The 26,138-nt window shown below is 32.0% G+C and overlaps 1 protein-coding gene across 6 annotated transcripts in view; it reads right to left on the bottom strand.

The window, feature by feature from the left end:
* Positions 1-8: 8 nt before the first annotated feature.
* LOC118202070 (uncharacterized) overlaps positions 9-26,138 on the bottom strand; it is a 71,884-nt gene continuing 45,754 nt past the window's right edge. For 5 of the 6 annotated variants that reach the window (XM_085824714.1, XM_085824715.1, XM_085824713.1 and 2 more), the window contains 4 exons: positions 19,436-19,775; positions 16,416-16,619; positions 5,622-5,657; positions 9-2,096 (listed from right to left, as the gene is read on the bottom strand). In XM_085824714.1, the coding sequence (XP_085680840.1) occupies positions 1,929-2,096; positions 5,622-5,657; positions 16,416-16,619; positions 19,436-19,775 (748 nt within the window). In that variant the 3' untranslated portion in view covers positions 9-1,928. Of the gene's footprint in view, positions 2,097-5,621; positions 5,658-9,147; positions 9,227-16,415; positions 16,620-19,435; positions 19,776-26,138 lie in introns of those variants that run through there. The other variant, XR_015043310.1, reaches the window with a different exon arrangement.

Genomic DNA, 26,138 nt, shown 5'->3' with positions numbered 1-26,138 from the left:
CCTTTTTTTTTAGTTTCATATATTTTTATTATTTAGACTAGTTTTATACAATAACAAATTATATAATTAACAAGAATATACAGAAATATATTTTCTTCAAATTAAATGGAGAACAAGTATGTAATATATTGAATGTTGAGCAGTTAAATTTAGCATATTAAATATTTTTCACTTTAAAATTCAGTACACTGAAAAAATTTAAGTTGAATTGAGACTACAAAGTATTTAAAAGAACACATATGCAACACAACTGCCTAAAAACAGTAATCCTAAGATTTTGCTGAAAAACTGACATAATGATATGTTATAGTAGGAAGAAATAAAAGTATACAGTTCAGCTATTGGAGACATTTAAGAGCAGTAGGATGTTTAAATTGAAATATGCTTAAAAACTAAATTTCCATAACCAACAATTAAAATACATATAAAATACATATAAAATAGATAATAGGTTATATACATGCAATTCTCAACAATTTGGCACACAGGTATAAATTTTAAATATTCATCTCAATACGAAAAGAAAAAACAAGTATTTTATAAAATGCTGACTTAAAATAAGCTCAATTCAGTTCTTTTTAATGACAACATTTATAAAGGAAAATAAAGGGGGGGGGACATTTCCAGAATGATGTTACACAGTTTTGAAGTCAGCACTAAATATTTAAACCACAATGGAATTTTTGAAATACACTGTTATATTGCTGACCTAGTGTTGTATTCCTAATAATAAAGATTTTAAACTAATAATAAAGATTTTAAACTTAAATTTTCAATCTAAATTTTCATAAGATAATGTTAATTCAAGAGAATGTTAAAAATATTGCGAAAAATATTGCGAAAAAGTCATATTTCACAGATATATAGGAAAAAACAGTCTTATGTAAATGTGGAATTTTTATATTGTTCACTAATTATTTTCAGATTTATTCTTTCTTTTCTTAATAAGGAATAACTGATTTATTTAAATATGCCACTTAGTCTAGCATAAATTTCTTAAAGTATGCTAAAAAGGATCAAAACAAGTTGTTCTGACTCGTAGCATGATAGTACAGTACATGATTTTAGTCAGCAATGATAAAGATTAAAGTTTTTAATATACACACTATCAATATTTTAACAGATTACCAACCTTTGAGAAAATAAACATTGGGAGGGAGAGAACCGTGCTAGATGTGAATATCACTTATGCAATATAACAGCTTAACAAATGACAATAACTGTGTGGATTAAAAATCACTTTGGATGCAGTAAATTAACACTTTTTGGCTCATGAGATTATTAAAAGGATGATAATTTTGTGCGGTATAATAGTAAACAAATGGAGAAATTCCGTGAACAGTAACAATTCGATAAAACATGATCAAATTGCAGAATTTCAATGAAACTGCAATTAGCAATGGATTTGATGTTTATTTGTACTAATTTTAGGTTGACTTGTTTTCTAGATGAAAACAAAATTGGAGTTAAAATATATATATGTGGATGTGTGAATTTTTAAAACATATCTATCATCACAAAAATTGAATTCTGCTTAATTACTTTCTACAAATGCATATTAAAACACTCTTGTGTACATACATTTTTTGTCATTAAAAATTTCTTAACTGCTTTTCCTAACTTAATTGTATACTGTCACTGAATATTCAAGTTCTATAACCTCATGTACCTATGAGCAGTTATATGTGAAATGGTTATTTTGAATATTTATTTTATTCTTAAATATAATGAGCTATTAATTTTTAGATATAATTAGCTTGTTAATGTATGATGTATGAAATTATATTTATGAAGAAGACTAGTTTCCAAAATTAGATAATAAGTACACATTGAGTTCTTTACATAAAAAAATACTCTTAAATAGACGAAATCTACTGAATAAATAGTTTTTAAAATGAGGCTAACAAAAATTTTAGTTTGTAAATACTTCATTCTTTCTCCCAAACTTTCTTTACTGTAAGTTGCACTGCATGGACTATGTCATCATTGTCATTCTTCTGCACTGTATTCAGAAGATTTCTGGTTTTAATTAGCAAGTTTAATTTTTCTTTCAGTTGCCTGTGGTGTTTCATTGAAGAGACAATAAAAGCCATAGCCTGAAAGCAGATAGTTATAGATCAGCCTTTTGATGCAATAGATTCATCAGCGTAATATATTGCAAAAATACACCAAAAGAATTTGGATGCAATAGCTAAAAAAATTAGGTTCATATTCACAGTAGGATAAAGATTTAAAAAATTTATTTATATTATTATTATTCATGTACATTTCATTAGCAAAAAATATTTAAATTTAGTGAACTGTTCAAAATTTCAAGTGAACTGTCCATTTCTGAAAATTTGGAATACTAATATATGTTAAGTAAGCTGCAGTCAATTTTGAAGAGATACAAATGTATTTACTTACATTACAAAAGTCAAATTTGTATGGCAAATGTACAATTTAAATCAATTCTTGCTCGAGTATTAATGATTAAAATTATGAGGGCTGTGGTCAGATAAACATTTTGTCAAACACATTCAGATAATTTTGGTTAGAATAATTAAAACACATACACACACACACACACACACACACAAAAAAAAAAAAAAAAAAAAAAAAAGACTGCAAACTAATCACATAAATATGCTCATTATATTTTTATATTGAATATAATAAGATGCTTGCTACTGGAAATGTCGAAAAATATTTAAAAAATGAGTGCTTTAACTATAGAAATTTGATGGTAACTAATTTCAAAGAAAGCAATCAAAATAAAATAGCATAAAAGTATAAACTAAATAACTGCAACAGTTGGTGCCCGATTTTCACAGATGGCTCATAGATGCTGATTTTTTAAAATTATATTTATAAAGTATTTTCTCCCTCCTTTCCACATGCCTTCAAGATGTAATTGGAAGCATACACGACGTCTGTTCGAGAGGTCCAGGTTTTGAATACCAATGAGGGCACAGCACGTTTTTCACATCTCCAGCTTTAAAAAAAAAAACATAATGACTCTACAAGTGGTGCCCAATCTAAAAAAAGTAGTGGGTGATAATTCATCACCGCCGGATTTGGCAATCGGGTCCCATAATCCCCAGTCACCTTTTAAAAAGGAAAGTACACAAGGTATTTTCTCCGTCATTTTTGCATGCCTTTGTGTGCAATAGAAAGCATACTCGACACATATTCGAGAAGTCCAGGGTTTGAGTCCTAGCGAGGGCATTGCACATTTTTCATGTCTTCTGCTTTAAAATAATCTAATGACTGTACGTGTAATTAATTGACAGCTATCGTAATTCATTTTGAGTTCTACATAACCTTAAAAAAGAGTTTATCTTTAGGAGGACTAATATTCAAAATGAAAGATGAAAAGTTACATTTTCATCATATTATATTATATGAGTTAAAAAAAGGAAAGAGTTGGAACTGCAACAAAGAATATTCAAAATGTTTTTCTGGATTGTACTCTAGCTCTTAAGACAGTTAAAAAAATGGTTTAGTCTATTCCAAAATGCTGATTTCAATCTAAACAATAAACTTAGCTCAGAACAACCTACCATCATTGATAATGACTTTATCTGTGATTTGGTGAATAATAATCCACAAATTACAAAATTTCTTTCCTTACCCTCAACAAAAGGAGCCTTTTTTGGATTATGTCTTATTTGAGTAGAGAATGGGTTGTGTATAACAGCATTATATGAAAAAGAAGCTCGAAGCATTGGAGTGAAAGAGCAGAATCTATGGCAAAGGCTGAACTGCAGAAAAATGTTGTGTCTGGTGAGATTGCAGAGGAATACATTTTTACAAACTTCTTCCATGTGAAACAATAACTGCAGAGAAGTTCTGTAAGCAATTATGATTGTTGAAATCCAAACAAAATGTCCAAATTTGCTCAATCAAAAAAACATCATCTTGCATCATGTCAATACTAGACCACATGTCACTTAATACACTGCAGAAACTTAGGAAGTTAAAATTGAATATCATCCAGCACTCACTTTGTTCCACTGACCTTGCCCCCTTCAGATTTTCATCCGTTTTGCTCTCTGCAAATTAACTGAATGGCAAGAAATTTGATTTCATGAAAGAAGTCAAAAACTACTTCAGAAACTTAACAACATAACATCTTTTACTAAAAATGTACAGAATTAGAGTTTTGATGTAATCCTTTTTGCAAAGGAAGTTTTCATTACTAATCCTTTACTGAGCACCAAATGGAAGAGAAACATACTAATATAAAATTTTAAGTTAGACAAAAAAGAAATCTTAATTTGGTATAGATTTTGAATAAAACTCTAAGCAAAACAGATCGTGAAGACAATTCTCAAAGTTCATGACTCAGCCAATGAAAAGAATGGTAAGTTTTATAAGTCTTGTATAGATTTCATTTTGTATATAATTGAGAAATTTACAAAAAAGATAAAAAATATTTTGAATTTTTTCATTTCTGCAAATGAGAATTGGAAAGCCAACTTTCTGTCATACACATCTGTTTCTCAGTAAAAAGTATCTTTTAGAAATTTTCATTTGAAAATTTAAATCAGTAGCTAGCTATCTTCAGGAGTAACTGTGCATAGTTCTAATTAAGATCTTGGGTAATTTTGCTCGTATGAGGATTTTATTTTTATTAATTTAAAATTTTCCTCCTCAATTTTCTTACATTCAATACATATATTTTCTTATTTTCAATATATAAAAATATAAGTTTTGTATATATTTATTGAAAGGCGTCACCTAAGCACAATTGCTAGCTCTGAAGTCTACCTTAATATTCATTTCTCAAATTGGAATAGTTTTCTATGGTCCATCATTCGATCTTCAAAACATCTACATAAATACCTGATACTGAAAAAGCAACCTTTGACATACAGATATATTAGTTAAAATCAAAGTTGTTGTTTAAAGATTCAGCTTGGTATGATAATAGTGTATTTCACAAGATTATTTCTCAAATTAGAGAGTAATATCATTCATGTACATAAATTAATGCGAAACTGTCATTTAAACTCTTCCCCCCAATGATTTTACAAAAACATTAATAAATATTTTCAGAAAAATGACAAGAACCTGCAAATTGTTTTATATGCTGCCAAGACTTTTTTGTGACAATATCCAAAACAAGTTGCATTAAAATCAATAACATTTTAAGTGGTGAGTGAATTGCAGTTATCTTTTTGTATACATCCCACACTACTAATGTATACTGTTCCATACCATTTCAACGGAAATTACACTTTTTCTTTATACATAATACTGCTGTTTTAATTCTAAAATATTAAATTATTTAAATTAAAATTTTTAACAAATGTATTACTTCTTACATTTGATACTGCCTACAAACTGATTATCAATAGGGGCTGAACAGAAATTTAATGTCAATCATTGGCGATTGATTTTTTTGTTCCTTTATTTACAATTTGTAGCTTCTATATGTAATCTGGCATTTTATAGTTAGTAGTAAATTACCTGCTGATGAGTAAAACGAAGAAAAGGAATCCAAAGCCCCTAATTTTTTTTATTATGCATTCCATCTTTAAATCATGAAAATGTTCCAATATTTTAAGAAGAAAATAAAGAAATCAATTATGAAGTATCGAATAAATACTAAATTATCTAAAAACAATGATATTTACCTTCTCCACATTTTGAAATCCACTTCTCGCCAAGTTCTGAAAAAAAAAAAAAGTGTTACAAACATTTACTATCAAGATCATGCACAGATGAAGAATAGCAACAACAAATACTTTCCTTTCTATTTATCTTTTCAATCATCCATTTTTGTGTTAAGTGACTACATATTTTTATACTGTTATGAAATATATTTATATGTTACTAAATAGTTGGTATTTATATTATAATGCAAGTTTTCTCCACTTTATTCTTCTCACAAGGAATCTTATGAAACCTTTTTAAGCCGAAATAGCATGAAGTAGTTTATATTAATATGAAAAAAAGCCTTTGAATATTCTAAAGTCTTTAAAAAAATCAGAAATTTCTTGATTTAATATAAGCATTTCTGCACATTTACAATTTTAATTTTTTTAAATATATAGCAATATCAAAATGCATGATTTAATATAAAAGTTAAAAAAAAACTGAAAGTTTTCAGATTATATATTACACGCAAAGAAGCATGTTTTTTTAACATTTTGTGTGTTACCTTAATTTATTAAATATCATGTTCTTAGCACTTAAACCATATGACTCAGTTTAACAGCAGTATCACAAAATAATTTTAAAAGAGCATATCTTTAGAATTTCTGATGGTACACAGTCTCGCGTGCTGGAGACAAAAAAAGTTTTTTTCCTTACAGTATTGCCACTGTTCGCTTTGACATTTGTTAAAGTTTTACAAAATATGAAACAGATAATAAAACAAATTCCAAATTTGGGCTTCCAGATGCCCAAATTTTTAGTGGGAAGGACTACATTATTCAAAATTTGATGTCTCTAGGTGTCCTTGTTTTTTTCACATATGAGAAAGATACATACATTCATGCAGATTCTTCATGATTTAATTTCTTTAAATATAATACAAGGCTCTAATATTTGGTGGCAACAATTTGAAAGGGTAAATGCCATTTACAGTAACCCAATGAAAAATTCCTAAACAAAATTAATAGCCCTTCTGGGCTAATGCCCTTTGGCCTAAAAAAATGATATATTTCTAAAACCCTTAAATAATTAAAAAAAAAAAAAAGAAAGAAAGAAAGAATATTATGCTAAATGCACAAATAATTTATATTCAATTAACATAAATATGAGAGTTTCCAAAATTGAAAAAACAGTAAGCATACTGGAAACTAACAATAACACTGTGAGGATAAGTATTTGAATTGTGACAGATTCAGTATTTGGAGATATAGGGCCTATGGTGTTGGAAAATCACCACCAATATGTCTAACATAATTTGTATTTATCAGATCATGCTGTCTAAATTTCTATATCTTCCTGTTCCAATACTGAAACTCAAAGTTTGTTGCACTGTGATAAGCAAAAAAGCATGCTTGACTGCTAAGGCTAATAATTTATTTACAGGATTGCCTTTGAAGGAGTATTTACCAAAATACACTCAGTTCCTTACAGGCAATCTTGAGAAACTTGCCTTAAGCACATGTTATATTATAATTAATCATATTTTTGACAATAAATTTTTTAAAACAAAAGCTGAATCATACTACTCCCTTTTACTGCTGCATGAAAGCTCAAGAAGGCTGGACTGTATGCTAGAAAACCAATGGTTTGTGTACCACTTACTCCAGCTTCCAGAGGAGCTCATTTAAACTGGTGCCATCGTCATGGTCGACGAAGGCAAGATAACTGGGCCTAGAGTATTTTTTAGTGACAAGTCCAGATATAGTCTAAACAGAGATTCTAGATGTGTTTTTATCTGGAGAAAGGAAGGAGCACACAACTTGCCTTCCCTTGTGTTGCAAAATACTCCGTTTTCATGTCCACAGTTTAGTTGTTTGAGAAGGAATCATAACAAATAGCCTCACTGAACTGCATGTCTTTCAAGGAGGTTCTGTACCCATTCAGAGATATGTGGACGAGGAATTGGAACCCCAAGTTAGACTATTTAGGGTTGCTGTTAGCCCCAAGATTTTGCTGATGAATGACAATGCTCGTCCTCATCCAGCACATGTGCTGTCAGAATACTCGCAAACAGAAGATATCACTCGACTAGACTGGTCACCTTATTCACATCACTTGAACTTGAGCATGAGTGGGATGTCTCCACTCCAAATTTCAGCGTACTAAATACCTCTCTGGACCTTCAAGAGCTGAAAAGTGCACTTTTAGAAGAGTCACATGCAATTTCACAAGACTTGATCAACACTTTGGTAAAGTCCACTTTGGTCCACGAACCTACATGATCTCAAAACTCACTCTGCCATTTGTAGAGATGGTAACAAAAGATATACTAGTACAGCAATAATATAACTTTCATCTATTTTGTTATTCATAAAACTGAAAGAAGTAACATAAAGCATTTGTACGTAAAACTTATAGAGTTTTCCTTTGATTTTGTGCATTACTGCTTCCTCTGTGTTAGTTGATTTCAGAAGTAAAGCCATTTCAGATTAGGTAATCATAAATCACCATACAATATACAATGCAATTCTTTTGAATACACAGTATAATCAACTTTTAAGACAAAATATAAATAAATAAAAATGGAGTTTCATTTCTGAAACAAGAAACAGTGGAACTATTAGTGAATGAATCTATGAATGTTAACATCTAAAAAACAAAATTTTTAGTTTTATGAGATAAATAAGTAACAGAAGCTGGGGTATTTTAAATGGTTTACCTACATCTCATATTAAATGAGTAGATTAAGCAATAATTAAATAACATGATGTACATCTGAAACAAAGACACTGCAATTCATAAAAAAATTCTACTGATAAAATAACTGGGAAAATCAAAATCATTAGACATCACTGACTGATTTTCAATTTTGCTGAAATTCAAAATAATAAATTCATATAAGTTTTTCAAATAAAGTACCTAATTAATCACTAACATAGGCCAACCCTTATATAGTTAGACACATGGAACAAATCTGACCAAAATTGCACAGTACACAAATTTAAGTTATAAAATATGTCACAGGAAAAAAAAAAAAAAAAAAAAAAAATGAATTAAATGCAGAAACCAATCAGCAAAATAAGAACTGGAAGAATTATTAATCAAATCAAAATGGAAGGATCTGGAAAACTGAAATCAGAGTGTAACAAATCCATGCTAAAAGATTCATTTAATTTTGATGCTCTTTTCAAAGCTTAAAAATAATTTTCTGAAATTTTAAAAGAAATGAAATGATTGAGGTAATTAAAATTTTAAGTTTTACAAAGAATTTACAGCAAAGTAATGGGACATGTGCTGGAATAAGGCAACTTGAAGTGAAAAAATAAATAAGTGTTTTATTTATGCATTTCATAAATAAAATTAAGTAAAGCATACAGAAGATACAGCATTGAACTTTACCGTGTATATTTGTAAGAAATTTTTGCATATTTCTAAATTACGATTCTTATTACAAATTCTAAATTTACAACAATCAATTCTAAATAGTTTCTTAAAATTCATTACTTCTTTTCACATGTTCTCTCTTTCAAATTTCATCTGAGAGAAAGAAAAAAATGTACAAACCTGGTTCTGTCATTGCAAAAAACGTTTCAGTAACGGATTTTTGATTGTCGCAGGATTCTCTCACAATGGGAAATTAAAACTAAGAACAACAGAAAAAGAATGTTAAAATCAACTCAAGTATGATCAAGAGAAAGTTTAACATTCACTATTTACAAAGTTCATCATGTTCACCTTCAGTTGTATCTTCAGGCACATCATTAAACTCTGTTTCGTCTTCACCATCATTGCTATCTAAATCCATAAATAAAAAAAAATCATCATCCATTCCATATTTCACCAACACCAAACCTCCTTGCTTCAGCATGATTTCTATCTTCTTTTGCAAACTGCGAGTTTGCATTTGAAAACAGCACTGTGTTGCTTCGTTTGGCAGGAGCCATATTTATTACTAAAAGGGACCCTTAATCAACAGTATTTCCACTAAAGCAAATACCAATTTACTAAAGATATTTTTATACACACGTCAAGCTCACAGCTTGAAATGACTGCAGAAAGAGACTCATAATTCTGCGAATTCATTTGTGCCGGAAGGGCATTCATACTCCAAATTCTGGCCCGCCTTTTTTTTTTTTTTTTTTTTAAACGTTAGAATAACATTCTTATGCACACTTGTACTGAATAAAACCAACCTTCTTTGCAGAATTATTTACTCTTTCAAGCATTTCTTTCCACACACTTATTACCCCCCTTATCGATTGCCAACTCAGATACTATTGTTCAAATGCTTGAGAAAAATCCTCAATGAATGACCTCAAAAGATAAGAGCATCGCACATGCATCTTTCAGGTTTCTATGTAAAGAAAAGGATGCACGTTATATGGGGAATACACCTAAAAATTGATAATTATAATTTGAAATTATAATATGTGCGTTATACACCGGTGCATGTTATATGCCAGAATATACAGCAATACACCTATTTGAACAACTGAAGAAGGCTTAAAAAAACTCTTAAAAATGTGGAATATCAATAAACTCCAAAAAAGTAGTTGAAAAATGCACAAAAGGATGAAGAAGATGACAAAATATGTAAAATAAATCAAATCAAGCATAGTAAAAATAAAAATGCAGCTAGTCAATCTCAAGTCATATAAGGCACAGGCAGAAAATGTTATTTACTGCTATTAATGTTCTACTTGAAATGGAAGCATGGGGTAAAAATGCAATTATGGGGATTTGTAAGTGCATGCAGAGTTTTAATTGTTTCCCCTTTGGCGCATGTATATATATAGCATTTGATTTTTATTTCAGATTATTACTTTTTTCATTTTATTTTAACAATGTAATAATTCTTTTCCAGAAGTTTTAATTAATGAGTAGTCTGGATTACAGAATTTAGTAACTGCATATTACACATCAATCTAATATATTATAAGGGCATACCATACATTTAGCAAACATTATTATCTGAAAAGTGACAATGAATAATTTAATGAAAAGAATAATTCAATTTTTTAATTATATCATGCAACCAAGCAATAAACATATATTTATTTTTATATATCACTTGACATCTATTTAAAGTATTTTAAATATATATATATTAAAATCATTTTCAATTATAAAACTTTTTACACAATATTTTTTCATTCTAAATGAAAAAACAAATCACAGAAATTATTCTGGAACAGTTAACACATGAGAGAAAGAAAAGAAAAGAAAAAAAAAATCAAAAAAATAAAACAAGATTTCACTACACCAAAATATAAGAGAACAGAATAATTCAAAAAAGAAAATAATGTGTTACATATCCTGAAGCAGGCCATAAGATAATGCTTAAAGCGATTTTCTTCCTTTCTAACTTTTATTATTTTTTAAAGGTTTAAAAACTACAAATTTGTTATGTCCTAGACTCAGATACAATACAGCCATATTTCTGAACTACATAATGAAAAATTTAATAATTCAAACCAATAGTTCTTATAATTTTGCATATAAAATACCTAATTAGACTGAGAATAAGCATGTGGAACAAATGTGACCAAAACTGCCTAGCAAGCTAATTTAAGCTATGAAATATGTCACAGAAGAAAAAGAATAATTAATTAAATGCAGCAATCCAATCAACAAAATAAGAACTAGAATCTAATAATCAAATCTCAAGATCGGGGAAGTTGAAATCAGAGTGTAGATATTTCACATTAAAAGATTCATATAAATTTTGTATCACTTTCAGATTTACATTATTTTTATAAGAGATTTGTGGTGATGGCGATAAGGAGCGCGCCTTGCGCCCTCCGATAAGTGTGGCAACCCTAGAGGAGAAGTTTCTTACGAGTAGCGAGCAGAGCGAAACAGGCAGGCTGTCGGGGAGTATGCGCGATGTTCCTAAATAAAGTTTAATTTTTATTGTGCACTATGTCTTGTTAATATTTATATTAATGCAGTAAGAACATAATCTGTGATATGGAATTTGAGGATTGGTGGTAAAAACATAACCGGAAATCTCTATAATGGTAACCTGGACTGTGTTAAATCGTATGAACAGTTCTCAAGCACTTTCGGTTTTGACTACAAGCCATCACTCAAGATCTCCAAACCAGAAGTAATGGATTACATCGGTTTTCGTCCTCCGGATCACAGATGAGTAGTAATTATAGATCATTTTATAATTCTGTTTTTTACTTATCATTTAATTTAATTTTCTTTAGTTAAATTTTTGCTTTTATTTTGGCTTAAAAACCTTGCACAATGTCTGATGTTTATGCCGTCCAAATTCCGGTTTATAACCGATCAGACCCATCTTTATGGTTTATTATGTGTGAAAGTACTTTTGCTCTTGCCACCCCCAAACCTATCACAGAATCCATTACTAAATATAATTATGTAGTTTCTCATCTTCCTCCAGATATCGCATCACTAGTACGGGATTTACTTATGAAACCAGACCCTATTGATCCATATGCAAAGCTTAAAACTGAGTTAATAAATCGTTCAGGAGAATCTTCTCAGCAAGAAATTCGCCAATTATTATCTGGAGAAGAATTAGGTTCTCGAAAACCTTCCGATTTGCTTAGAAATATGAAACGTCGAGCAGAATCTTTAAATGTTCCTGATAACTTAATGTTAGAATTATTCCTTCAACGTTTGCCTTCGACTGTTCAGTCTATTTTGGCAGCGGTGTCCAATTTAACTGTAGATAAAGCTGCAGAAATTGCCGACAGAATTTTAGAAGTAAATCCAACCCCAGGGACTTGTGCCGTTTCTCGCACAGTCGATCAGTCTCTTGAGGATAAATTATTTAAACAAATAGAAAAATTAAACAAACGTATTGATCGCATTTCTCTTTCTCATGATCGCTCGCCAAATCGCGGAGATCGCAATAAGGAAAGAAGCAATTCCAAAAGGAGAGATTATTCTGTTTGCTGGTATCATAGATGTTTTGGGAAAAAGTGTAGAGATGACAAATGTACAAAACCTTGTTCATGGCAGGGAAACGAAACCAGCAAAGAATAGAGGCGACTTATTCTTTGCCTCAAGTTTCACGTCGCCTGTTCGTTCGTGACCGTAGAACAAACCTTTCATTCTTGGTCGATACCGGCTCTGACGTGTCCTTACTTCCAGCAAATAATTCTCAAAAACGGAATTCGTCCCAACAAACACTTTTCGCTGCTAATTCTTCTACTATTCATGTTTATGGTCAAAAAACACTTTCTTTGGATTTCAAATTAAGATGACAGTTTACATGGACTTTTCTTATAGCAAATGTTAGTACACCCATTCTTGGAGCAGATTTTCTCCATTTCTTTGAATTGGTGCCTGATCTCAGAAACAAATGTCTCAAAGATTTAAAAACGCATTTTAAAACCGTCGGTTGCGTGAAAAATGCACGCATTTATTCAGTAAAAACTGTATTTCGTGATACACCATATCACAAAATTTTAAAAGAATTTCCTTCAGTTACTAGATTACCAGATCCTAACCAACCTGTTAAACACAACACCGTTCATTATATCATAACTAAAGGTCCACCTGTGGTTGCAAAACCTCGTCGGTTAGCTCCAGATCGCTTAAAAATAGCAAAACAAGAATTTCAAACTATGATGCAATTGGGGCATTTGAGACCTTCGAGCAGCAATTATGCATCCCCACTTCACATGGTTCCAAAAAAGGGAAGTCTGGAATGGAGACCTGTAGGAGATTATCGAGCATTGAACGCTCAAACAATAAAAGACAAATACCCTATTCCATGTTTAGCCGATTTTACTGCTGCATTGCACGGTACTAAAATTTTTAGTCATGTCGACCTGATTAAGGCATACCATCAAATACCAATTAACCCAGCCGACATCCACAAAACCGCCATATGCACACCATTCGGTTTATTCGAAAGTATCCGTATGCAATTCGGCTTATGCAATGCATCTGCGACTTTTCAACGTTTTATAGATGAAGTCACGCGGGATTTAGAAGGCGTTTACGCTTTTGTCGATGACTTGCTCATAGCCTCTAAAGATTCTGAGGAACATTGCAGGCATTTGAAAGCTTTATTTTCCAAACTTCAGGAATATGGACTTTGCATAAATGTTTCAAAATGCACCTTTGGTCAAACATCTATTGATTTCTTAGGTTTTCACCTTAGTGAAAACGGAATTGAACCTCTTCCTGACAAAGTCAAATGTATTTTAGATTTTCCTCAACCTACCACTCTCACTCAGCTTCGCCGATTTTTAGGCATGTTTAACTTTTATAGATGTTTCATACCTAAAGCAGCACATATTCTTTCTCCTTTAATAAAATTGTTAGAAGGCTATATTAATAAAAAGAAATCTCGTTCTCGTGTTCAGGATTCATCCCCACAATTAAATTGGAACGAGAATGCTGAACAAGCCTTTATTGCTGCCAAAAATGCCATTGCTCAGGCTACCCTTTTGAGACACCCTATTCCCGGAGCCCAGCTAAGCATCTGGGTAGATGCCTCAGACGTCGCAATAGGCGGCACACTTATGCAGTTGTCTCAACAAACATGGGAACCTATAGCATTTTTCTCTATGAAACTCAATAAAAGTCAACAGAAATGGTCCGCGTACGATAGGGAATTATTTTCTATTTATTCTGCAATTAAGAAATTCCGACACATGTTAGAGGGCAGAAATTTTATAATTTATACGGATCAAAAACCGTTAATATACGCTTTTAAACAGAACCCTCATAAATGTTCACCTCGACAATTGCGCCATTTAGATTTTATTTCTCAGTACTCTACTGATATTAGGCATGTGCAAGGTTCAAAAAACGTCGTTGCTGACGCTCTTTCAAGAATCGAAATTGATTCCATAACAAAATCTCCATTTTTGGATTTTAAAAAATTTTCGGAAGCTCAACGGCATGATCCGGAGGTACAAGACCTTCTCAAAAACAACACATCATCTTTGAAACTGGAATTTAAACCGTGCCAATATTCTGATGGTAATATTCTTTGTGACATATCAACGGACATTCCTCGTCCATTTGTTCCGAATTCCTTTCGCAGACTCATCTTTAATCATCTGCATAATCTGTCACATCCAGGAATTGCAGCTACTACGAAGCTTATTTGTTCTCGTTATGTATGGCCCGATATGAAACGTCATATCAAAAATTGGGTGAAATCCTGTGAATCTTGCCAAAAATCGAAAATTACTAGGCATACTAAAGCACCACTGGGCACATTCTCTCTTCCTGATGCACGTTTTTCAGAAATCCATATGGATATCGTCGGACCGTTACCTCCATCAGAAGGCAATGTGTACCTTTTGACTCTAATAGATAGATTCTCCAGATGCCCTGAAGCCATTCCCATCCCGGATATGCAAACGGAAACCATTTGCAGAGCCATCTTCAACTGTTGGATATCTCGTTTTGGCTGTCCATCGATCATAACAACAGACCAAGGTTCTCAAATGAGATCCGCACTTTTTGCAGAATTCACGCGCATTTTGGGTACGAACAGAATCACAACAACAGCCTATCATCCAATGTCAAACGGCATTGTTGAACGATTTCATCGACATTTAAAATCTTCTCTCAAGGCTCACGAGACCAATAACTGGACTGAAACACTACCAGTTGTTATGCTTGGTATTCGGACAGCCGTAAAGGAGGATCTACAGTCATCTTGTGCTGAACTGGTGTACGGCACAACTCTCAAGCTGCCTAGGGATATGATAACGTCATCTAAGATATCTCCGTATGACACACAATTTATCACGAATCTTAGGCATAGAATGCAACAATTGAATCCAATAGCAACATCTGCACATTGCCAAGAAAAATGTTACGTAAGTGCTACCTTAAAGTCGTGTACGCATGTATACTTACGTGTCGATCGAGTAAAGCCACCTCTGTGCCAACCATACACAGGTCCGCATAAAGTCCTTTCTAGAACGGACAAAACTTTCACAATAGATGTTAACGGTCTGAAATCTACTGTGTCTATAGACCGTGTGAAACCAGCCTATTTGCTTTCGGACTCTAATTTGCCTGAACTGAAAACAAATAAAGACTTAAAGACAGTTCAGCAGAATAAATCTGCAAACGAACTCTCTAAGACACAAACTGTCACCAGATCGGGAAGACATGTTCACTTCCCTAAGAAACTTGCTTCTTACATAACAATTTAAAACATTTTTTTTAAATTCATATCTTAACATATTTTTTGTTATTTCATTTTTATTATATGTGTCAATACCTTGTTATATATTGAATTGCATTTTGATCTTTTCTAATTTTATATTCTAATTTTGTAATCATGTAAAAAATACCCGACAGCACGGATACTCTGAGATAATTTCATAACCTATGTCGTTCCTTTGAATAGCCATTAAAGGAACTGGGGGGAAACTCTGTGGTGATGGCGATAAGGAGCGCGCCTTGCGCCCTCCGATAAGTGTGGCAACCCTAGAGGAGAAGTTTCTTACGAGTAGCGAGCAGAGCGAAACAGGCAGGCTGTCGGGGAGTATGCGCGATGTTCCTAAATAAAGTTTAATTTTTATTGTGCACTATGTCTTGTTAATATTTATATTAATGCAGTAAGAACATAATCTGTGATATGGAATTTGAGGATTGATGGTAAAAACATAACAGGAAATCTCTATAGATTAAAAGTAATTGTTAATATAAACAAAATGAAAGGCATTCCTTGAAATTATATGATGAAATATATATATTTAATTACATTTTATAGCATTTTTATAGAGCTTTTATTCATTATATCTAGGGAATTTGAAATAAGATCACAATGGTAACATATCATCATGAATTAAATTAATAAAAATTCTATTACATACACGTTTTTGATGGTTACGCCAACTTCTTTGTATTTTCTTGGCAGCAAAATTTTCTCTCATTTCTTGGATTTTTTCTTCCACGTTTATTTCTACAGGAATATGTGATTGCTGATTTTGTTTAAGAGATGATTTGTGCACAATAGGCTTTGTCACAACAAAAGTTGAGCCTGTTTTTGTAACAGGTAATTTTGAAACCTTCCTAACCTGAGAACAGGAAAAACAGTTAATGAAGGAAAGAAAATATATTCATAGAAGATTAATTCCTTATTTAACTAATCATGGAATACCTGCACTACAACTTACCATCTAAATTTTTTGTTTAACATGTACTAAGGTTTTATATTTTGCAATTGGAATTAATATTTACATATTTGTCAATTTTCATAATGAACACAGTTTTATCATAAAAATCTCCAAACTTATACTTATTACATCTGTATTGTACAGCACATAAAATCACAACTAAACCATAAAAATTCACAGAACCATGAATAAACTTAATTTCATTTTGTTTTTTATATCCTAGATAAGCTTAATATATTGATAATGTATATTATTAGAGTTTTATACATTTTTCAGTCTAAAATAAATGCTAATGCAGCACTTTTTAAACCTTTCTTTTTTATTCATGATCCCTTTTTATGATCAAGTTTTTTTCACAACCCTAGATATTAAATGTAGAATAAATATTAAAAAAGAAATATTTTTCCATAAATAATTAATTTTTTTCATAAACAATTTACATATGAAAAGAAGTAGTTTTACGATTTATTTTAAGTATGCAAAAATTAATCAAAGAAAATTCACGATTTAATGAGATGGATGTTCTTGTTTTTTGCTGCATTACAATTTAATTCTTGTGCAATATCTGATGCTGCTAAATGTAAAGCATTTTCAACATTTTTTCAGCATTGAACAATATTAAGATTTAGTAAGTGTTAAGCTGAATATGTAATTTCACAAAAATAATTAAATAAATTTATCAGCTTAATTAATTATTAAAAATAATTAAAAATAATTAAAGCTGAATATGTAATTTCACAAAAGTATGTGGTATTGAATGGTACAAGAACATTTAATGTAATTTTAGAAATTGTGGAAAATTCAGTTCAAGCTCTGATCCAGAATTCAGTCAAGGATTTTATGGAAACAAGTTTTATGTCTGAGCCACTCAACAAATTCTTTTTGGGTTTAATATGGCAGATGATTAATCTCATTAATATATATTAATGCAATTTCATTAAATCCATGTAACTGAATTAAGTTTACATGACCACAAATGGGTTTAAGTTTACAGGACCCATAGTTTATGAAATGCTGCACTAGTATATAACATGCATTTAAATAATTATGTCACAAGATCACTATGATTTTATGAATATTACTAAAATGAATGAATACCTATATACAGCTTTTTAAATACATGCATAATCATCACAATTCTTTATATCAAAATGATGCTTGTTACAGCAATAAAAGAGAAACTTTGAGCCATCCAGAAAGCATATTACAAAAAAGCCTATTTTCTCAGTATATACAACTATAAATGCATTATATGAATAACAAACAAAAATTAATCATATTAGTATAATATCAAAAATTAATCATATTAGTATTAATCATATTATATGAATAACAAACAAAAATTAATCATATCAGGTTTCTATGTAAAGAAAAGGATGCACGTTATATGGGGAATACACCTAAAAAATAATATATAAAATATATATTATTTGAAATTATAAAATACTATAATTTGAAATTATATATATGCAATATATATATATTGCTCCTTTTATTACATGCTAATGTAATAATTAACATTGTAGAATTTTTATGATGGGAAAAAGAGACAGAGAAGCCATTTTTTTCCCTACACAGTGTTAGGTGAAGAAAATGTTTCAGTATGGAAATACTGCTCTGGAATAAAGGAATCATACAAGCAATCAGTACATTCATTGTTCATAGTGGCGTAGTGTGATAAAACTGATTTCTAGTTTAAATGAAAATATAGCTCACAGTGGTTCAGCTAAGCATATCTTTTTGCACTTGTTTATTATTATAAATGGAGGAATTAAAATTCCAGTCATTTACAGATAAGAAAAAATCATGGCCACATTTTCATATAAAATGGACTCATTCATAATTACTAAACTCTTGAGTATTAACAGCTCGGAGAGGAATGAAACTTTTCATACAATAAGACTACAGTGAACCATTTGAAGACACAACCCACGGTTCCAGATGATTTGGGTATCTGTAGAGGTGATCATCTTAGAGAGGTAACATTTAATATCATTATTTATAGGAATTTATAGATATACCAAAAATTTTCAGAAGATGTCTCCACAAATAAAAATATTTCAAAAATCTAAATATTTTTTCATAAGTAAGATTAAAAAAAATAATACCTAAATGGAAAAGTCAGGCAGAATGAACTAACTCTGAATGAAAGAACCATTCTGACTTTAGGTAACTTATTCGTCTTTGAAGATGGTCACCATAGAGAGATGACATTCAATATACCAGATGTTCAATATAGTACAACAAAGTACTTTCAGTGAGTTTGTTTTATATTATATGATTGCCATGAAGCAGTTCACCATACATTGGAAACAGTCAAGCAATGCTAAAAAATTATCAAATAAAATATATAAAAAAATTAAATATTTTTAATTATATAAGAAATATATAAATTCAAAGTTAAATACAAAGAATTCTCTTTAAAATGACCATTTTAGTTTTCTGTGGATGTTATCATTTTAAAAACGATAATGTTCAAGATCTATGTTTATTTATGTTCTCAAAAACACTGGTCATCATAGGGACATAGCTGCCAAATTTTCTGGATATAATTTGAAATTGAAGCTTTTCCAGTGATTGATGTATAAACAAACTAGTTTCCATTAATATCAGTTTCTGAGCAGTAAAATCATTGAACACTGGTAGTTAGACCCGGCAAACAAGTTATACAAATCTACAAGAATTAATTTAATACAAAATAAAAAGGCATTATCTACCTGTTTTTTAGAAGCAAAATTCTTTGCTCCTACTGATGGCACAGTACTTTTTTCATTTTTTAAAGCATCCTGTTTTTCAGAATTTCGCTTTAATGCTGACTTTTCAACTTTTGAAAATGTCTTAGAAACATTTTGAGGAAGTGGTTTCTTGCCCACAGGAGCTTTTACAAATTTCAAACTAGTGGAAGTTTCCTTTAATGTTTTTGTAGTATTTGGCACAGTTTTTATCACTTCAGTTTTTAAAGGTTCATTTTGCACAGAATGTTTAGGAATGGAAGCCTGTTGACTTAAGAAACGATCTTTATTTTTCAATTGCATCTTCAACCTTCTAACTTCTTGTCTGCAATAAAAAGGCCCATATAAAGTAAAAGTTAGGAAAAAATGGGTGGAAGTGAATTAAAATTAGGAATACCATATCATAAAAGAAAATAACAGCCAAAATGAAATGTAGTAATAAAGTTCCCATACCAACTTCTAACAATTTTACTATAAAATTTTATGTTGAAAAAAATTAGTTAAAACTGAAAACAAGAAAGCAATAGCAACTGGATTTATTATGCATTTGTCAATTTATGTTCTTTAATTCTGTATAAAATATTATAAAGTGACTTTACTATGCAATATATTTTTAAAAATAAATTATTTTAATCACTTGTAATTTATATATATAAAAATCAATAGCAAATGTTTCATAACTCCATTACAAATTTTCCAGATTTCAGCATATAGCCTCATAAATTATTTACATTAATTAAGCAGAAACAATCAATTTTCAGGAGAAAACAAATTAAAATTGTTATGTTAATTTTCTCACATATTATTTCTTGCATATGCCAGGACAGTATTTTCCTGATCATGTATATTTTTTGAAGTAAGCAGCAGATTATTTCTCTTAGAGTTTTAATATCCTAATGTCAAATAATTTTTGCATTCCTGGGTGTGTATATCTCTACAGATTTTGCATAAAAAATGTAAAACTTTCTGTATTTCAAACATAATGAATATTTTACTGTAGGCTTTCAGTGATTACTTAACTTAATTTTTTAAAGCTTGTTAAGACTGCCAGGCACTTTATTACCCTGCCTGTAAAAGTACTTTATTACCCTGCCTGTAAAAGTAAGTACAGGTTTGGAAGGTTTAAACAACTATTTTATATAAACTTTAAACTTAATGCACATCTTGTGCTCTATAGCTTGCAGGATTTCAGATAACACAATAAGTGAATTAAAATTCAAGGTTAAATCAATACTCAATATTCATAGTGCAAAAGCCTAACAAGTGTTGTCTCACTTCTAACTAAATGTGTGAATGAAATGGCTTGCAAAAAAAGCTATTACAGTCAAATGTCGTTAATTCGGACACCCATAATCCAGAATGATCTATAATCCGGACCTCAAAGCTAAAATCTATCTGCGCACGCGCCGAGTTTACGCATAGGCGTTATTGCACATAGGCGTTTATGCATGCACATAGGCGTTTATGCATGCACATAGGCATTTATGCATGCACATAGGCGTTTACACATGTGCACAAGGCCTTTACGACTGCGCATATGCGTCTGCGCAAGCGTAGAATACGTTTTTGCGTGCACGTTTAATGTATAACGGACGGTATAAGCTAAAATTATCTAATTATCTATTTCAGTTAATGTTGATGATTGCGTTGTTCCTTAATTTTCGAATTGGATCCGGCTTATTATTTTTTGCTTACTGTTAGAGCAATTTTATAAAAGTAAAAGATCCGGCTTATTGTTAGAGCAATTTTATAAAAGTAAGCTTGAACTTTTGATTATGTCAAATAGAATTTCCGATGCTGGAGCTCCCAAAGGATCTAGAAAACGAAAGTATGTTTCGATGTCCATCAAACAAAAAGTGGAATTGCTACAAAAAATGGATAAAGGCATATCCTTTGTTTATCTAATAGTTCCGAAATCTGTTTATCAATTTCATGCTGCTCTGCGGGGGGACGTCGCGGCGCGCAATGAACTGGAAGTTGATCTGTCAGCACTACCGTTATCTTCAGGGCAGATGTTTTTATTATATTTGGCTTATAATTCCTTACTAAATGTAGTATTTCATCTCGATGTACTCCGTCTTTGATATGATTTAAATCAAATTCCTCGTCAGTATAAATATCACAAATACAAATCAAATAGTTTTCTGGTCGCAATTTTCTAATTTCGGCTATGCGTAATGTTCGGCGTTGAAAGAAATGTTTAATAAAGTAAACAAATAAATATTAAGCTTTTTTTTTTTTTTTTTTTTTTTTGTAAATTTTGATACCCTTTAGATCATAATTGCTCATTATTTTATAAATTACGGTTTCATAGTTTTAATTTTATAATTTTTGCATGCCATCTTACCAGATTTAAACTGATGATCTATAATCCGGAAAAATCGATAATCCATAATCGCCGAAGTCCCGACGAGTCCGGATTAAAGACTTTTGACTGTATCAGGTAATGTAAGTCTCAAGGCTAAGCAAGCGAACTATCACAACAATCAACAATGCTGCTAAGGCTCTCTGTCTAACTTTCAAGAACATTATTTTTATATATATGTACTCATTTACTAGTTAAAGCTAACAAAAAGTAGAATTGATAGTAAAGTTCAAACAAAAAGATAATGGGTTAACATAATAAAGATAATGGGTTAACATAATAAAAATAATGGTTTAACATAAACATTATTAATTGAAGTTTCTTCTCTATTACAAAAGCAATGAACACACAACAAATTGAAAAATCTTTTCAAAGTTTTTTCCTTCTGTAATCGGAAGCGCATGTTTATGACTAACATTTAGGGAAATATAAACCACATCTTTAAATACTCTTATAATCACCTTTTTTAAATACTCTACTGCAAAGCAGTTTTTGAATCGTTCTACTTTTGTTATCTAAAATATTATTAATTGCTAGAATTAATAAAGTTATTTATGAAATTTAATTCATATCATCACTAGCATCATAAAATGGGAAGAAAGTACACAAAGTGCACCTTTTTATTGAAGTCACTGGTTAATAAAATTAGCCCTTATTATGTTTAAATTTCCAGGAACCAAAATAAATGCATATTAAACTCATCTCTGCCACTTAACAAACTCAAATTGGTAAAAGACTGATTCTTCAGTTCTAGAATATCCTACTTATACCTATCAGAGCTGTTTGTAATTCATCCATTTAACTTATCATAAACCATGACTTATGCAGTTTTCCTACTGGCAAAATGACTAACAATGCAGTTTTCCTGCTGGCTAAAAATGTGTTTCAAAATTGTACATATCATTCTTTTAATTCAATTATGTAGTTCTTAAATAAAATGAATCTGACTGATATTTTTCTTCCCCTGGATCTCTCAGACAGTATCTTCAAAGCTCTTTATCCAGCTGAAGCTGAGTAGGACATAATTTCTTTATCTTAAGGTTAAAAAAGACATATATCAGGTGGTATATCAGCAAGTGTTCTTCCTCAAATGCAAGCTGCCAAAAGGTGGAAGTGCAATTTCTGCATCCCATCTTTTAAAGTTTCTACATGCAAAATCTTCCCATTGGGATATTTGCATTATGTTCACAGTACGCTCTCAAAACAATTCATGAAATGTTTCTTAGTATTACCATGCATTATCAATTTTTGAACAGAAAAAGAATCATCAATGTAGGCTAAAGAAGAAGCAAAATAAACATTGGTCATCCCTAAAAAAATCATGAGGAGGCAAAATGACTAATAATGCAGTTTTCCTGCTGGCTAAAAATGTGTTTCAAAATTGTACATATCATTCTTTTAATTCGTTGTTTGCTTAACTCATAACTTGTCGAAAATGAATGAGTGAAAAGATTTAGCCTGAAAGAAAATTATAAATCTTTAAAAGATCTTGATGTTTTTGGTTGAATGCAGCCGAAGTAAAACTGCGTTTAAACTATGAATATCTCATACAGCACTGCGCAATTTACTTAAAATAAATATGTCAAAGTAATCAAGAACTAATAAAAAAGTGCAGATGTCTCATAGAAGTACAAAGAAAGTTGAAAATCAAGAACTGATAAAACTGTTCTTCTACACTGGTGTGCAAAACTTGAGCAACAATGTAAATTTTAATCAGATAGCCATGAAATTGCAGAAAAGGGTTCTTGTGATCAGTACAATGAACACGCAATTTAGTAAAAATGTTCTGCGTATGCAAATGTCAGGAACAAAACATCACAGGTGACGTCAGCGTATGCAAAACGTGTGTGGCCGGTGCGCTTAACTCAAGACAATAAAAGGAAGGACAGAGATGCAATTAAAGACATTCGTTGCAAGTCGAAATCAACAAAAGTGTCCTTTCGCATGCTTGGAAAGCCTTTCAAACCATAATTACAGCTGTTAGAAAGATTGGTGGTGGCCACCCCATTAAACCAACTGCAGTAGATGACCAATATATCATCCTGCAGGCGAAAAGAGCCCAAAAACAGTCAGCAAACGCCGTAGCTCAGCAACTGTGTACAGCAACAGAGCGACAAGTGTCGTGGGTATACTGTGTACAAACGCCTTCACAAAGGTGGCCTACACTGACTACCAATAAGTATTTGGACACCTGTGATAGAAAAGAAAAACTAACTTTATTCAAAATCAATAGTTGGTAGAGCCTCCACGAGAGGTAATTACAGCGTGGACCCTCCGGGGCATGCTTTCCACAAGTCTTTGTATGAGAGCTAGTGGTATTTTCTTTCACTCGGCTTGGAGAAGACATAGATGTTCCTTCACCAATTTTGCACGGGTAGTGCACCCCTGAATTCGGCGATGCAACTTGTCCCAGAGGTTCTCGACAAGGTTCAGGTCTGGACTCTGGGCAGGCCAGTCCATTCGATGAACTCCATTGGCACCATACCAAGCCTTGGTTAACGTCGAAACATGACAACTGGCATTGTCATCCTGAAAGTAACAGGGGTCCAACCCGTAAAACTGCCACAACGTAGGAAGCACATTGTCATCCAAAATAGTGCAGTAGGCATCGAAGTTGACCTTACCATGAATGGGGACCAAGGGTCCCAGCACATACCAGGAGAAACACCGACAGACCATAATTCCACCTCCGCCGAACTTGACTGTTGGCACAATGCATTCTGGCAGGAGACGTTCTCCAGGTAGACGCCAGACCCAGACCCTGCCATTCGAACGGTAAAGGATGAACCTTGATTCGTCACTCCAAAGAACCCATTTCCACTGATCTACGGTCCAATTTCGATGTGCTTTGCACCATATTAACCGAGCAGCGCGGTTGGACTTTGTGACCAAAGGCTTATGGGCAGCAGCACGACCATGAAAACCAAACAGAAGTGCTTCTTTACGGATGGTATTCATTGAAACAATATTCCCAGATGCCTGTTGAAACTCCTCGCAGATGAGGGCCATCGGTTGGGTGTGCGGTTCTTCCGAATTTCTCTGGACAGCATTCGTCTGTCTCTATCTCCCAGTTTCGTTGGTCTGCCGACTCGGGGCACATTCCGACAATCACCGCTCACCTTCCACTTCTTAATCGCATAGGCCACTGTCGATTTTGGGTACTTCAGATCGCTAGATATGTCCCTCAAGGATCGAGCCTATTTGTGACACCCGATAATTATACCTTTCTCGAAATTAGAGAGCTCCGAACTGAGAAGCATCTTGCATGCGACTAAAGCTGATGCTGTTTCCTACACGATATATACCGGCGGAATCTGTGATGTACCTTAGGACCACAGATATCGTCATTTGCATATGTGTCCAAGTACTTATTGGTAGTCAGTGTATTTGCCTGCTGTCCTGAAGGCTTCATCTCTTTGAAAGATGGCCATCGTTTAGAGAGTGGTACAAAGAGCACAAAAACTGGACATCTGATCAATGGAGTCATATGCTCTTTACGGATGAGAGTCGTTTTAGTCCCACAAGCGATTCTCAATGCCAGTTGATTTGGAGAGAGGTTGGATCACGGAGAGTAATATCACGGAAAGAGACCGTTACGGTGGTCCTGGAGTTCTCATCTGGAGAGGCATTATGCTGAACAAGCGGGCAGAGCTCCACGTTTTCGACAGAGGTTCTGTAACCGGAGATTGCTGTTGTCAGGAGATTATGCTTCCTCATGTGCCTCTGTTCCAAAGTGCCATTGGAGCATACTTCGCTTTTATGGATGACAATGTACAGTCACACCGGATTCCTGCTGTTCAGAAGCTACTGAAAAGTGAAGATATCACTCGAATGGATTGGCCAGCATACTCTCCTGATTTAAATCCCAAAGAAAATGTATGGAATGTTTTAAGGAGACGCTTCATGGCACGATTACATCCTCCGGCGAACACCCAACAACTGAAACAGATGCTGCTTGAGTAGATTAAAACTTAAGCACTGGAAATTCTACAGTGAGAAGCAACAGACATAGCATCATGTTGCTGATAAGATGTTTTTCTGGTCTGCTAAATGAATACAAGCCATACGAAATTTATAATATAGATGCAACTGGAATGTGTTACATATTATTACAAGAAGACATATTAATGTTTAAAAGTGAAGCAGTATCTGGTTTAAGAAACTAAATGCTTTATTGTATTAGAAATGTGCAGTATGTGCCAAACAATTAAGAATACAGCATTGGTTATTGGCTAAGGGAATAATATCTTAAACATACTTAAAAAACTGTTTTAAAAATATGGTTTTTATTTAGAAGGAACACCAAAGGAATTGCAAGCTATA

Source organism: Stegodyphus dumicola, chromosome 10, assembly GCF_044657685.1.
Source record: "Stegodyphus dumicola isolate Sdum_Otavi_A_Nest chromosome 10, ASM4465768v1".
NCBI classification, from domain to species: Eukaryota; Metazoa; Arthropoda; class Arachnida; order Araneae; family Eresidae; genus Stegodyphus; species Stegodyphus dumicola.
The sequence above is the reverse complement of the archived record's forward strand: the minus strand, read 5'-3'. Positions and strand labels throughout refer to the sequence as shown.